At 47.0% G+C, this 14,855-nt stretch overlaps 1 protein-coding gene across 1 annotated transcript in view; it reads left to right on the plus strand.

The window, feature by feature from the left end:
- DLEC1 (deleted in lung and esophageal cancer 1) overlaps positions 1-14,855 on the plus strand; it is a 71,060-nt gene that overhangs the window by 38,008 nt on the left and 18,197 nt on the right. Inside the window, exons 12-19 of the mRNA XM_012647309.1 lie at positions 403-565; positions 1,715-1,907; positions 2,733-2,791; positions 3,390-3,558; positions 4,000-4,093; positions 4,323-4,453; positions 4,563-4,721; positions 7,429-7,568. Coding sequence (XP_012502763.1) covers positions 403-565; positions 1,715-1,907; positions 2,733-2,791; positions 3,390-3,558; positions 4,000-4,093; positions 4,323-4,453; positions 4,563-4,721; positions 7,429-7,568 — 1,108 coding nt within the window. The remainder of the gene's footprint in view (positions 1-402; positions 566-1,714; positions 1,908-2,732; positions 2,792-3,389; positions 3,559-3,999; positions 4,094-4,322; positions 4,454-4,562; positions 4,722-7,428; positions 7,569-14,855) is intronic.

The following is a 14,855-nucleotide window of genomic DNA, read 5'->3' on the forward strand; positions in this document are numbered from 1 at the left end:
TTTGATCTCCTTTGGGGAATTGCCAGGGACTCACACGTGAACAACCAGAGGTTGCTCTAGATTTCTGTAGGGTTAGAAGGGGCATCCTGCTGAATCACCCCAAGATGCCCTGTTCCTTCCTTCCTTCTATCCGTCTGTCTGTCCATCCAGTTTCACCCAGCAGGCATTAACTAAATGCTTGCTCTGTGCTAGGTTCCCCAGATCACCTCCTTTTGGTCTGTGAAGACGTGAGGATGTGAGTCTGTGCTAACGGTCCCCTTTCCCTCATGTGTGCACCCCAGGAATCATGGCCAGGGCCAGTTGCATGTGGCTGGTGCCGTGGGTCCTGCAGCAGCCTTGGCCATGGAGTCTGGATTTCAGCCCTAGTGAAACCCCACTAACTTCACTACCCTACTTTGTCAGGAACTGGGCAGCTGGTTGCGCTGGATCTGATCTATATTTCTGGTGAAAAAAGTCAGCCAGAACCTGGAGAGCTCACAGACTTAACAGCCCAGCATTTCATACGATTTGAGCCTGAAAACCTTCTGTCCACAGCTAGGAAACAGCTGATTATCAGAAATGCTACGTGAGTGGCCCCTGTGCGTGGCCCCAGCACATAGCCCTTCTCCTCCCTCCCCTGGCCCTGAGTTCCCAGGAAGGCAGGAAGTTCCTGGGCACAGAATGGATCCAGATTGGATAGAAGGATCCACCTTTACATAGTCTGTCATGGTAGCCACAAGCCACATGTGGCTATTTAAATTTAAATTAATTAAAATTAGAAACCTGCTTCCTCAGTGACACTAGCCACCTTTTAAGCACTCAGTAGCCGCATGTGCTGGTGGCTATCATATTGGACAGTGCAGATATGTAGGATTCCCATCACTGCAGAACGTCGTATTAGACAGAGATGCTCTTAATCATCCTGGACCATCCCTAGACAGGAACAGTTTTCCAAAGAGGTCATGCCGTGCCTGTGCAGGGGAAGCCATCCAAGTGCCAGCGTTAGACAGATGATGGCCTGTGGGTTCAGTTCTTACTGCCATTTATTTCCTGACCCACCTCTGAGCACCCCCATTACACCAGGACAGACCTCAGAGAGCCTCCCAGCCAGGGCTGCCCTGGGGATGGCAGGCATTACCCAGGATTCTTATCATTACCCGGCATGATAAGAGACTCATCTACTGTCCTTCCCCAGTGACAGCTGCCCATCAGCAGCATGTCTGGAGTCCTGCCCCTCCTCCTGCAGTGGAGTTGTCACTGTTCCTGGGGGTAGCCAGTGGGCACACATCTTTCTGGACACAGCTGTCCTGGGAGGCCAGCTGGAGAGGCAGAGGGCAGGAGTGGTGTCCATGTGACAAACCTTGGGACCTCTTGAGTGGTAGGAGACACTGCAGAAGATCTTCCTGATATCTGGGGGATGCCTTGACCCCTCCAGTTTAGTGGTTGGAGCATGATTTCCCCTGAGTCACTGCAGCTCTGACCTCTAGCTGCCGTGGGTGGGAAGAGAGGGGCTCCTTTACATGGTCTCCCCTTAAACACCCTGACCTGCCTGCCGCTCCTTACCCAGCTCCCCCAGGCTCCTCCATGGGGAGGGCTTGAAGGCACTGACCTATCCACTTCCTGTTCCTGGCTCCTTTCTTCCTCCCTCCTGGAGCATGGGGTGGGAGGACCGGGTCCTGGCAGGACTGGGACGTGGCCTTGAATCCACCGACCACTGTCAGTGTTGCCCCTATAGGCACGTGGAGCTGGCCTTCCACTGGCAGATCATGAAGCCCAACCTGCAGCCCCTAATGCCTGGAGAAACCTACAGCATGGACAGCATCAAATACCACCCAGACAGGGAGACCGCCTTCTCCATCGTGCCCGAAAGGGGTGTTCTCAGCCCCCACATGGACCACGAGTTCATCCTGAGCTTTTCTCCTCATGAGGTTAAGATGGTGTCATCTCCGTAGCCAAATATGCCCGGGTCATGATATTTTGGTCCTGCGTCCATGTTCTCTAATGACACTGAAGCCACAGCTGGGCCTGCTGAGGCCAGCACTTAGCTGAGAGTGTGGCTGGAGTAGGTGCCTGGTGTGTGGGACGCAGCGGCTCATTGTGCCTGGTCCTGACCCCAGACACACCCCACCTGCAGCGAGACCCTGGGCTTGTTTCCTCAGCTCTGGGTGTCTTCCACATTTCTATGTCAGAAACGTGTCCATCCCGCCTGTCCCACAGCAGCTCCTAGAGAGTGACGTGCAGGGTCTCAAGGGCCAGGTCAGCACAGTGCCGGCCCCATTGTGGAAGGAAGCCCTGTGCGAGTGAGAGGGGAACTCAAGCTGGGTGTGAAAAGGATGCACTCAAGCTGGGTGTGAAAAGGATGCTCTGGGGTCCCTTTCAGTGGATGTGGGACTAGGATGAGCAGGTCTGCCGCTGGACCCGGCATCCAGCCACCTCATTGTCTGCCTGGGGACCATGTGGTACTTCAGAAACATTGAGGGCACCGCCAAGGGGTAATGTCAGCATCAGGAGGCCTTTCCTTCCCACCCCCAGGCCCGGCTGAGGCAGGCCCCTGAGTCGTGGCTCATGTCCCGCAGCAACCCCACTTTCCCTAGGGTGGGGAAGACGTAGCAGGGAAGCAGCCCTGGGTTTTTCAGAAGGCCTTTCTGGTGGCTAGGCTAAGGGGGGAAAAATTCCTGCCATGGCCCCAGCCGTTGCCAGGACAACCTACTTGAATGCAATTGTGTTTTCAAGGCGCTGTCTTTGCCTTGCAGCTGAGGGATTTTCACAGTGTGCTCCAGATGGTACTAGAAGAAGTCCCAGAACCCATAGGGTGAGCAGGGACTGGGCCCTGGATGAGGGGTGGGCAGCTGGGCCTTCCCTCCCCTGGGCATCGTTCTGGGGAAGGTACCAGGCAAGGGGGAATGGGTGGCCTGACTCCGCAGGCTTTGGGGAGTGGGAGTGTTTCTGCCTTGCCCTGGCAGCCTAGGTCTGGAGTGGGATTGGCATGCTGAGCTCACTGAACTCACCACAAGGCCACCCAGGAACCTTGGAGCTGTGCCCCAGGCTCACTGCCACCCTTGGGCAGCCAGACTGGTGGCCCCTGGGTGGTGGTGACTGCTGAGGGAAGGTTTTGTCTCAGGTGTAAACTGTCAGGGTGGGTCTCCAGTCAGCCAGGCTGGAGTGCTGCTATGTCGGCCCTGGAGGCGGCAGGGAGGGCAGTGCCCCTGTTCTAGGCCTTAGGCTGTATCATCGGCACAGCCGTAGGCATTCATCTCTTTCATGGCATTGGCTGATGCCTCTGATTTTAGGGGCTTGGGAGCTGTGGGTTGAGCAGTGTTTTCTCTTCACAAGACCAAAGATGTGGGACCGAGGCAGGGACATGCTCCTGGGCTATGTGGGATCCTAGCTCATGGTAGGTTTGTGTTCAGCTCGGAAGTGGAGAGCCTGGAGGATTCTTCATACTCTGTGGATGACGTGATTGTCCTGGAAATTGAAGTGAGAGGCTCGGTAGAGCCCTTCCAGGTTCTTTTAGAACCATACGCCCTCATCATTCCAGGGGAGAACTACATTGGCATAAATGTGAAGAAAGATTTCAAGGTAGGTCATTGTGTCTCCCTTGCCTGGGCCGGCTCAGCGAGTGCTGGACGTGAGCACAGGGAAGATAGAGCTGGAGAGGTGCATGGTAGCGGCCCCTGCATGGAGGCTGAGGCTGTTCCTAGGGCCCTTGAACCCAGCTTGGCTTGCACAGATGCCTGGGCCAGGTATGTCTGTCTCATTTTATCAGCTTCCCAGAATCCTCTGAAAGTCGGGGCTGTGGAACCCATTCCCGTCTTTGGCAGGATATGGCTCCCATGTGCACTGCAGTGCGGAGTGAGGGTCCTGCCGGGTTGGGAAGTTCATGGCTTCTGATGGCCAGGAATTAGCCAAGAAAGTGCCAAGAGGACCCTTCAGAGCCCACAATCCCACAGTCCTTCAGCAGGTGCAGAACTGGCACGAAGGGGCAGTATCCGGGCAGTGCAATTGCGGTGTGTCTTTCAGATGTGGAACAACAGCAAGTCGCCCATCAGATACATGTGGGGGAAGATCAGCGACTGCCACATCATTGAAGTAGAACCCTGCACAGGGGTCATAGGTACTTTGGGGACAGCAGGGGGGGTTGAGACCTGCCCAGGGCTGGCTGGAGGAGGAGTCGCCATAGTTCCAGGGGCCTGTGTAGAGCTCTTGGTGTCCTGCGATAAGCTCTAGCCAAGGCCTGGGACGTGTGGCAGATGAGAAGTCAGTGAAGGCCAGACATCTGGGCCCAACCACAGAAGAAAACTGCCCCCACTTTTCTCTACCTCTCACTCTCCTCTCTCTCCCAGAGCCCAGTGAAGTCGGGGATTTTGAGTTGAACTTTACCGGGGGTGTGCCTGGCCCAACAAGCCAGGACCTGCTGTGTGAAATCAGAGACTGGCCCTCGCCAGTGGTGCTACACATCGAGGCGGCCTTTAAGGTGCTGCAGCTGGAGGCTGGGCAGCTGGGGGCCCCCAGAAAGGTGGCAGGGCTAGGACGCAGAGCCTGTCTCCAGGTGGCCTGGTAACAAGCCCCTCTGGGTATCTCAGGGGCCTGTCCTGGTCATCAACGTCTCAGCGCTTCAGTTTGGTCTCCTCCGCCTGGGGCAGAAAGCCACCACCTCCCTCGAGATCCAGAACATCAGCCAGCTCCCAGCCAGGTGGCACATGAGGGAGAGCCCCGTCTGCCTGGAAGAAAGGCCTGGAGATGTAAGTGGGCAGTGCTGGCTCCATGGTGCCTCCTCCCCCGCGAGCCCATTGTGTCAGGGTTAAGCAGTGAGACTTGCACTGGGGCTTTCCGATCAGAGCTCTGAGGCTGGCAGAGGAAAACCCTGCCTGGCAGTGCCTCCAGTTCTCCTCGTCACTCAGGCAGCTCCTCTCTGCAGCTGAATTGAACCCCACACCAGCGATTCCTGTTCCTTTCTCTACCGCTGGATTCAGAAGTAGGACGTGAGTTTCTCCCTCATCAGAGCAGCTGAGTTGGGCAGGAAGCCCCCAAGGCTGCTGTTGCTAAGGCCACATTCCCTCCTCTGAAGGTTCTCATCTTCCTGGGGATTGTGCCTGCAGTTTGAGTGCCTGCCACCAGGTGGCACCTGGCATGGGCTTGTGGCCCAAACCCAAAGGCTTCAGAAAGGAAATTCAAGATTCATTTGCATCCAAATAGCACTTTTCTTTTTACTATAAAATAGAAAAAAAAGTGGCTAAATATTATCATTATCATATTTAGATCGTGTCATCACATGTAAATACAATGTGCAATCTGGAAGAAGACAAAGTTTCAGTTACTCTGTAACTGCCAGCCATGAGTTGTATGTCATGCCTCTTCACCCCTGATGGCTGTGGCTCCCTGGTGGTTTGCACATGTGGGGGACTCTGGCCATGTCAGTTTGGTGACAGTGCCCTCCCTCTGACTGCTTCCTGCCGAGGTCCCCATTCTGCCTGTCCACGTGCCCTTCCAGTGAGAACACTGCACACTTCTCCTTCCAGGGTCAGAAGCTGAGGGAAGACAGTCCGAGCCACATGTACACCTTATTTGCCAGTGTCCGGTCCCTTTCTCCCAGGGCTTTCCTTTCCACTCTGGGGAGCTCTTCTCCTTGCCCGACAGCCTCACGTCTCTAGCCCGGCACTTAGAAGTTATGACAGTTTGCATCGAGTCACCAATGCCATTGCCAAGTATCTGTTAAGAGTTAGCTCCTCCCTCCCAGGGGTCACTGGTCTCCTCGGGTGGATCCTGGAACCATGCGGAGGGCAGGGGCTGGGGGCAGGATGGGATCAGTATCTTTAGTGTCCACATTATGTTTAGCCAGGAACGCTTTCTTCAAATGAAACCTTATGCAGAAGCCCAATTTATAGGATAAAGTGTGACTGCTCTGGCCACCCGGAGAGCCCCTTGTTAGGCGCCCTGCTCCATCCTTCTTCTCCCCACGTCCCAGTCCCCTGCCCAAGGCACTTCCAAGGAATTCCTGGGATTTCCCAGAGCACAGTTGGAAGCATACAGACCTCAGCCAACCTCTTCATTTGACAGAGGAAAGACAGGCACGGGCCTTCCCCAGGGCCGCACAGCTCACAGGTGGTGGAATCATATCTGATCCTGGTCTCGAGTCCCCAGTCTGTGGTGTTCTCCCACTGTGAAGAATAACCACATCTTACAATTGAAATAATTGTCAGTGTCATAGTATTTTAAGATTTATGTCATAATTGAGGCTGGAACTTGGAATTTGTTAGATGCTTTCAGGGTAGGGGACCCAGAGCTACTGAAACCCAGCCCCAGACTACAGCCATCCCCCAAGTCCCCAGGGCTCCACGGGAGCAACATGAACAACAAAGGCAAAATCAAGCAAAGCAGCTCTTTCCTTAGCAGCTGAGCCTGGGCCGCAAACTCCATTGCCTGAGCTCTGGCGAGCCGGGCCAGAGCACACAGAGCCCTCTTTTTCTATGAGAGTGAGGCCTGAGCAGCCTCCAGTAAAGGCCAGCCCATCCCGCCCAGCAGTGCCAGGGAGGTAAAACCTCCAGCAAGAGGGCGCAGCTCTCCCACCCCTGCCAGCCTGTGGCCTGAATGGGGAGGGGTGGGAGAGGCCGGGCCTTGGCCCACCAGTGACCTCCAGGCAGGTGGGGCCCTGCATTCATGGTCTTGGTCTCACGGAAGGGAGAGGCCAAAGACAGCAATACTGTCCCTCTTAGTGTGACCTTTGAATGTCCAGTGGCACCTCTACTAGCCAGCGCGGCCCATGGGAGCTCACGGGCTACTCAGTCAGAGGGTGCCCCTTCTCGCAGTCAGGGTCAGGGAGAATGGAAGTAGAGCACCTCCCAGATGTGGACACTTTTCTTCCCAAGGTTTCCCCTTCCCCTCTCCCTTTGTCTGTGTGCTGGTGTGGGGGGAGGGCGGACCTGGAGTGAATGAGGCCAAGCCTGGGTGGGGCGAGGCTGGGAGGGTGGGGAAAAGACCACTTGGGTGCAAAGGAAAAATCTGTGGCTACGGGCCGCTTCTCCCCTCCTCCAGTCTGGTGACCTGGTGGCTTTCCTTGGTTGAACCTGTTAGGGTCCTGACCCATGCCTGCTCAGAGGGCCACCACCCCTCCTACCAGCATGGCTCCCTGGCTCCCCTCCTGCTCCCCAGCCCTCCACACTCCTCCTGGGGTACCTCTCTCCGCCTTCTACTCTCAGATCTGGCTCAGGGCATGGGGACCTCCAGCTTGTGTATTCCTTTACTTGGAGATTCAGTTTTTGTCCTCTTTATCCTGAGACTCATGCAACTGTGGTCCCCCCGCCTGCTTGCCTCCTTCTGAATCCTAGATAGGGCTCTTTGAAGCACTGGGGGCAGCTTGGGGGCGACCCTAGCTGGGCATGGCCAGCCCTCAGTTCTTCTGCAATTCCAAGTGTATTCACTCTAATCCTTCTGGATTGGCCTCCGGATCAGGTGTCTCCCTTCAACATCGAGCCTTCCAGTGGCCACCTTCACCCTCTGGGGGAGTGCAGAGTGGACATCACCCTGGAGGCCTTGCACTGCCAGCACCTGCAGACCGTCCTGGAGCTGCAGGTGGAAAACGGGGCCTGGAGGTAAGGGGGGTGGGAAGAGCCTTTGCAACAGACTTTACGCACAGTCACGGTGGATTTCTTTATGTCATGCGTAATTATATATTTATCTAAAGCTATTTCTAGATTTAAAGCTATCGATACATGTTTATTCTATAAAATTAGAAAATTACAGAAAAGAAAATTAAGGTGACTCATAATCCATTATCTAGGGATAATTCACTGGTAATATTTATGGGGTATATCTTTCTAAAGTGTGTATACTACAGGGAAGTAAATTAGTACAACCACTTTAGAAAACGCTTTAGTGTTATCTAGTATTTGCCCTTTTAAATATACTGCCAGAGAAACTCTTATGCATGTGCAGTGGGAGATGTGTGCTTATGTAGAAATACTCGAAGCTAGAATGTTCCTAACAATGAAAACTAGAAACAACAAATGTTTATCAACAGGAGAATGGACACAAAAAATTGGGGGCATATTTAAATGAGCAAATGCCATTATATCCTGGGAGGAACACGCTAGAGGTTTCAAGGGTGTTAGTAATATTTCTTCTCTTTCTTCTCCCTTTCCCTCCCCTCCCCTCCCTCCCCCTCACCTCTCTCCTCCCCTCCCCTCCCCCCTTCTCCCTTTCCCTCCCCTCCCCTCCCTCCCCCTCACCTCTCTCCTCCCCTCCCCTCCCCCTCACTCCTTCCTCTTTCGGTCCCTCTCTCTGTTTATTTCTAGTGGAAAATTTCTCACATATATAAAAATACAATAGTATAATAGGCCCCCATGTACTTATCACCTACCTTCAATAATCATCAACTGACTGCAAATATTGTTTCATTCCTATCCCCATCCACTTCCGCCCCCCACCCCCATTTCCCAAGTTATTCTGAAGCAAAATATTCTCTTAAGCTGGCTGATGGTTATATTTTGTTTCTGAAGCTGGATCGGGGTGGTACATAGGTTTTTTTTTTATTATTATTCTTTAAACTGTACATATATCTAAGCTGTCTGTGTGTTTTATACGCATTTTTGCATGTATTTTGTGTTTCATTGTAAACATTTAAATGCACATGTCAAATCTTTATGGATGCTCTTAAATGATCCTCCAAAAAGACTGTGTCGTTTTATACTTCCGCCTACAATGTATGAGACTACCCATTACCCCACACTCTCACAATGACAAATGTTACCTGACTTTTCGAACTTGACCATCTTATGATCACTCAAACGTACTTTTCCATGGTGGCCAGCATGGGTTTAGATGTGAGTCTTCTCACTGGTCCTGCAGGGCACTTTGGCCTTAAATATGAAGGCTAAGTCTGCCTTCAGCTCAGGGAAAATACCTTCTTTTAAGTCTTTGCTTATTTCCTTTCCTTTTCTGTCTCTGTCCTTGCTTCTGAAAGGACCTTGCATTATTCAGAATGTTTATGGTTGCAGGTGACACAGACATAACCAAGTTAGGCAAAAAGGAGAAAGTGTTTGGCTTGTGCGACTGGGCATTCCTGCCCTGCTGAATCCAAGGGCTCAAACCTTTTCCTTTGTCTGGCCTTCTGCTTTCTCTCATTCTCCTCCCTCCTTCCCTCTTCCCCACCTCCATCCCAGCCGCAAGCCTCAACTCCGCTTCTCTTTCTTTGTTGGCCTTTCTCTCCCCTATTGGCAAGGACTCTTAGCCACTCTGCCCTGGGGAAGGGCCACTCAGAGCTCTAGGCTCACACACTCCCAGCTTAACAACCTCAGTGAAAAGTGAAACTGGCTTTCTCTAGAGAGAGCCCTGATTGGTCTTCTTTGGCTCATGTGCCCACCCCTTCTCTTGGTGAGGGCACAAGGGGAAGATCTGTCTCCAGAAGAAGTGGGAGAGCTTGCTGGGCAGTGACAACAATAGCTACCACAGTCCACTGCAGACCTGCCAGATCTACACTGTTTCTCTCATATTTTCCCATTTCTCAATGTTTTTCTTCCTCATTCAGGGAAGATGCCCTGGCCCTGCAGCTCACTAATTCTGTCTTCGGTGGTATGTCCTTCTTTTGGCAATCATGTTTTTAAATTTCAAGCTCTTCTGTTCTTGGGTAGTTCCTTTTTATAGTAATCTTTTATTGTCTTATAGATGCAATAGCCTCTCAAATTTCCCCAGGGAAACTAATTTCTGTTTTCTTGGATTTCAGTTTGGAGTTCTCTTCCTTCACTTTACAGATTTTCTCCTGCTTCTAATAATCCTTGGCTGTCTATTCCTGGTTTTGAATGGAGGAGGAAGTTGATTTGCATGAGGAGCTGGTGGTATAAGTTTCCTCTAAGTGGGGGTAGGTGTGGAGAGCATCCCTCTTCCAAAGAGTGAAGTGTATGTGAGTCACCACCCTCAGAGCACACAGCCCAAATCCCATGAGAGGAAGGGTCTTTGGGGAAAACAGCCCTAAACACTAGGGGAAACCCACACTGGCCAGCTACACAAAGCAATTCATTCCTTCACCCACAAATAGAAAGTGAAAAGACCGAGGCCCAATGTTACAGGCTCTGCCCTGGCCATTCTCCAACCCAAGAGAGTAGAGGCAAACACTGGGGCAATCCAGTCTCCCATGTGCTGCCCTGAGCTCTGGGGCTGGGACCCTGAACTCAAAGCCCAGACCAATATCCTGGAGTGTTTCCCCAATGGTTTTTTTCTAGAAGTTTCATAGTTTCAAGTCTTAGAGTCAAGTCTTTAATCCATTTTGAGTTGATTTTTGTGTATGGTAAGAGATAGGGGTCTAGTTTCATTCTTCTGCATATAGTCATCCAATTTTTCCAATACCAATTACTGAAAAGACTGTCCTTTCCCCATAATATGTTCTTAGTGTCTTTGTTGGTTGTAAATGCATGGAATTATATTTGGGTTCTCTATTCTGCTCTATTGATCTATGTATCTGTTTTTATGCTAGTACCGTGCTGTTTTGGTTACTATAGCTTTATAGTATATTTTGAAGTCAGGTAGTGTGATGCCTCCAGCTTTGTTCTTTTTGCTCCGGATTGCCTTGGCTATTTGGGTTCCCTTGTGGTTTCATATATACTTTAGAATTTTTTTCTATTTCTGTGAAGAATTTCATTGGTATTTTGATAGGATTTGCATCAAATCTGTATCACTTTGGGTAGCATTGTCATTTTAACAATATTAATTCTTCTAATCCATGAGCATTGAATACCTCTATTCTGTTTGTGTCCTCTTCTATTTCTTTCATCAGAGTTTTATAGTTCTCCTAATATAGATCTTTCACTTATTTGGATAGATTGATTCCTAGGTATTTTATATTTTTTGTAGCTATTGTAAATGAGATTGCTTTCTTGATTTCTTTTTCAGATTATTTGCTGTCAGCATATATAAATACTAGCGATTTTTTTTATGTTGATTTTGTATCCTGCATCTTTAATGAATTTGTTTATCAGTACTAACAGTTTTTTGGTGGTGTCTTTAGGTTTTTCTAGGTATAAGATCATGTCATCTGCAAATAAGCCTAATTTGACTTCTTCCTTTCTGATTTGGATGCCCTTTATTTCTTTCTTTTACCTGACTGTTCTGGCCAGGGCTTCCAATAGTATGTTGAATAATAATGGTGAAAGGAGCATCTTCATCTTGTTCCAGTCTTTAGAGGAAAGGCTTTCAATTTTTCCCCATTCAGTTCAATGTTAGTTGTGGGTCGTCCTATATGGCCTTTATTATTTTGGTATATGTTCCTTCTATACTCATTTTTATGATGGTTTTTATCATAAAGGGATGTTGAATTTTATCAAATGCTTTTTGACATCTATTTAAATAATCATTTGGTTTTTGTTCTTGATTCTGTTAATGTGAATATATCAAGTTTATTGATTTGCATATGCTGAACCATCCTTGCATCCCTGAGATGAATCCTACTTGATCTTGGTGAATGATCTTTTTAATGAGCTGTTGAATTTGCTTTGCTAGTATTTTGTTGAGGAGTTTTACATCTATGTTCATAAGTGATACTGGCCTGTAGTTTTCTTTTTTGTTGTGCGTTTGTCTTGTTTTCATATCAGGGTAATGCTGGCCTTATAGAATGAGTTTGGAAGTATTCCCTCCTCTTCAATTTTTTTGGAGAGTTTTAGGAGGATTGGTGTTAGTTCTTCTTTAAATGTTTGGTAGAATTCAGCAGTGACTCCATCAGGTCCTAGACTTTTCTTTGATGGGAGACTGTTTATTATGGCTTCCATCTCATTACTTGTTATTGGTTTGTTGAGATTTTCTATTTTTTCATGGTTCAATCTTGGTAGGTTTTATGTATCTAGAAATTTATCCATTTCCTCTAGGTTTTCCAATTTTTTTTTTTTTTTTTTGAGGCAGAGTCTCACTCTTTTGCCCGGGCTAGAGTGCCGTGGCGTCAGCCTAGCTCACAGCAACCTCAAACTCCTGGGCTCAAGCAATTCTTCTGCCTCAGCCTCCCAAGTAGCTGGGACAACAGGCATGCGCCACCATGCCCAGCTAATTTTTTTCTATATATTTTTAGTTGTCCGATTAATTTCTTTCTATTTTTAGTAGAGACGGGGTCTCGCTCTTGCTCAGGCTGGTCTCGAACTCCTGAGCTCAAACAATCTGCCCGCCTCGGCCTCCAGAGTGCTAGGATTACAGGTGTGAGCCACCGCGCCCGGCCGGTTTTCCAATTTTTAAGCCTGTAATTGTTCATAATAGTCTCTAATGATTTGTTTTATTTCTGAGGTCTCAGTTGCTATGTCTTCTTTTTTGTTTCTGGTTTTATTTATGGGGGTCATCTCTCTTTTTTTCTTAGTTAGTCTAGCTAAAGCTTTGTTGATTTTGTTTACCTTTTCAAAGAACCAATTTTTTATGTTGCTAATCTTTTGTATTTTTTGGTCTCAATTTTATTTATTTCTGCTCTGATATTTATGATTTCTTTCCTTCTAATTTAAGGTTTGGTTTGTTCTTGCTTTTTTAGTTCCTTGAAGTGCATTATTAAGTTGTTTATTTGAAGTCTTTCTACTTTTTTGATATAGAAATTTATTACTACAAATTTTCCTCTTAGTATTGCTTTTACTGTATCCCATAGATTTTGGTAAGTTGTATTTATTTGCATTTTCATTTGTTTCAAGAAATTTTTAAATTTCTTTCTTAATTTCTTTGTTGATCCATTGGTCATTCAGGAGCGTGTTGTTTAATTTCCATGTGTTTGTGTATTTTCTGAGGTTCCTCTTGTTAATGATTTCTGGTTTTATTCTACATGATCAGAAAAGATACTTGATATGATTTTTGTGTTTTTGAATTTGTACAGACTTGTTTTGTGGCCTAAGATATGGTCTATTCTGGAGAATATTCCATGTGCCAATGAAAAGAATGTGTACTCTGCAGCAATTGGGTGAAATGTTCTGTAAATGTCAATTAGGCCTATTAGATCTAGTGTGTGGTTTAACTTTGCTGTTTCTTTGTTAATTTTCTGTTTGGGTGATCTGTCCATTACCAAGAGTGGGGTGTTAAATTCCCCTACTATTATTGTATTGCAGTCTATCTCTTCCTTTAGATCTATTAATGTTTGCTTTTTATACTTGGGAGCTCTAGTTTTAGGTGCATAGATATTTTTAATCATTATATCTTCTTGCTGAATTGACCCCTTTATCATTACATAGTGACCCTTCCCTTATTTACAGTCATTTTATCTGATATAAGTATAGCTACTCCTGTACTTTTTTGGTTTCCAGTTGCATAGAATAACTTTTTTACACCTTCACTTTCAGTCTATCTGTTTTTAATAGGTGAAGTAGGTTTCTTGAAGGAAACATATGGTTGGGTCCAGTCAGCCACTCTATTCCTTTTAATTGGAGAATTGAGACCATTTACATTCAGTTTATTATTGATAAGTAGGAATTGCTACTACCATTTTGTTGCTGGTTTTCTAGTTGTTTTGAGACTCCTCTCTTCCTCTCTTCCTTTCTTCCTGTCTTCCTTTGTGGTTAAATGATTATCTCTAGTTGTAGATTTTAATTTGCTCCTTTTTATTTTTAGTGAATCTGTTATAGGTTTTTGTGCTGTGGTTACCATGAGACTTATGAAAAACCATCTCATAGATATAACAAGTTATTTTAAAGAGATGATAACTTACCTTAGATCACAAATAAAAGAATAGAAGCAAAAGCAAAAAAAGAGAAAAAAATTCTACACTTTATCTCCATCCCCCACATTATTACTTTTAGTTGCTCACTTTACATAGTTTTATTTACCTGTCTCTTAACAGGTTGCTGTAGCTATTATTGTTTTGGTAGATTTGTCTTTTGGGCTTCATACTAGAGTTTATGAGTGGATTGCACACCACAAATGCAGTATTAGAGTATTCTGGGTTTGTCCTTGTACTTAATTTTACCAATGAGTTTTATACCTTGAAAAGTTTTCTTTTGTAGGTTAGTGTTTTTTTCTTTCATGTTGAAGGAGTCCCTTTAGCATTTCTTGTGAGTTTATTATGTGTCTTGGAATAGTCTTTTGGAGCTTGAATGTGTTTGATTTTAAGACCTTCCTGTACCTGGATATTTATATCTTTCTCAAGTTTTGGAAAAGTTTCTGTAATTATTTCTTTGAGTAAGCTTTCTACCCCTTGCTTTTGCTCAGTTCCCTCTTGAACACCAAAAATTATTAGATTTGGCCTTCTGAGGTAATTTTTTATATCTTATAGGCAGTCTTCATTCCTTTTCATTTTTTTTTCTCCTCTATATATTCTGAAATAGCTGATCTTTGAGCTCACTAATTCTTCCCTCTGTTTGGTTCATTCTGTTGTTAAGAGCCTCTAAAGAGTTCTTCAGTTCAGCAAATGTATTTCTCAGTTCCAAGATTCCTGTTTGATTTTTTTTTAATTATTTCAATCTCCTTGTTAAATTTCTGTGACAACTTTCAGAATTCCTTTTCTGTGTTATCTTGGAGATTACTGAGTTTCCCTAAAACTGCTATTTTGAATTCTTGGTCAGAGAGCTCACAAATCGCCATCTCATTAGGGTCAGTCACTGGATTTTTACTTTGTCCTTTTGAGGAAGTCATGGTTCCCTGTTTTCTGTTGTTTCTTAAGGGTACGCATTGAAGGATTAACTATTCCAGTTTTCTCTGTCTGGCTTGTTTTGTTTTTTACTGAATATGTATGCTCAGCAAATCTTCACTGTTAGGTCACTGCCTCCTTTTCAGCTCTTGGTGGTGTCTCAAGCCCAGGTTTGCCTAAGCTCTAGTAAATGGCCAGAGCACTGACTGTCTCAGTGGATTCCGAAGGTATTATCCTATCCTGACAGAGTGGGAAGGTTGGCTAGGGGTTTATGCCCAGGGGACCTGAGGAACATACCTGCTGCTGAAGA

The sequence above is a fragment of the Propithecus coquereli genome, unplaced genomic scaffold (genome assembly GCF_000956105.1).
Source record: "Propithecus coquereli isolate 6110/MARCELLA unplaced genomic scaffold, Pcoq_1.0 Scaffold1, whole genome shotgun sequence".
Lineage (NCBI taxonomy): Eukaryota > Metazoa > Chordata > Mammalia > Primates > Indriidae > Propithecus > Propithecus coquereli.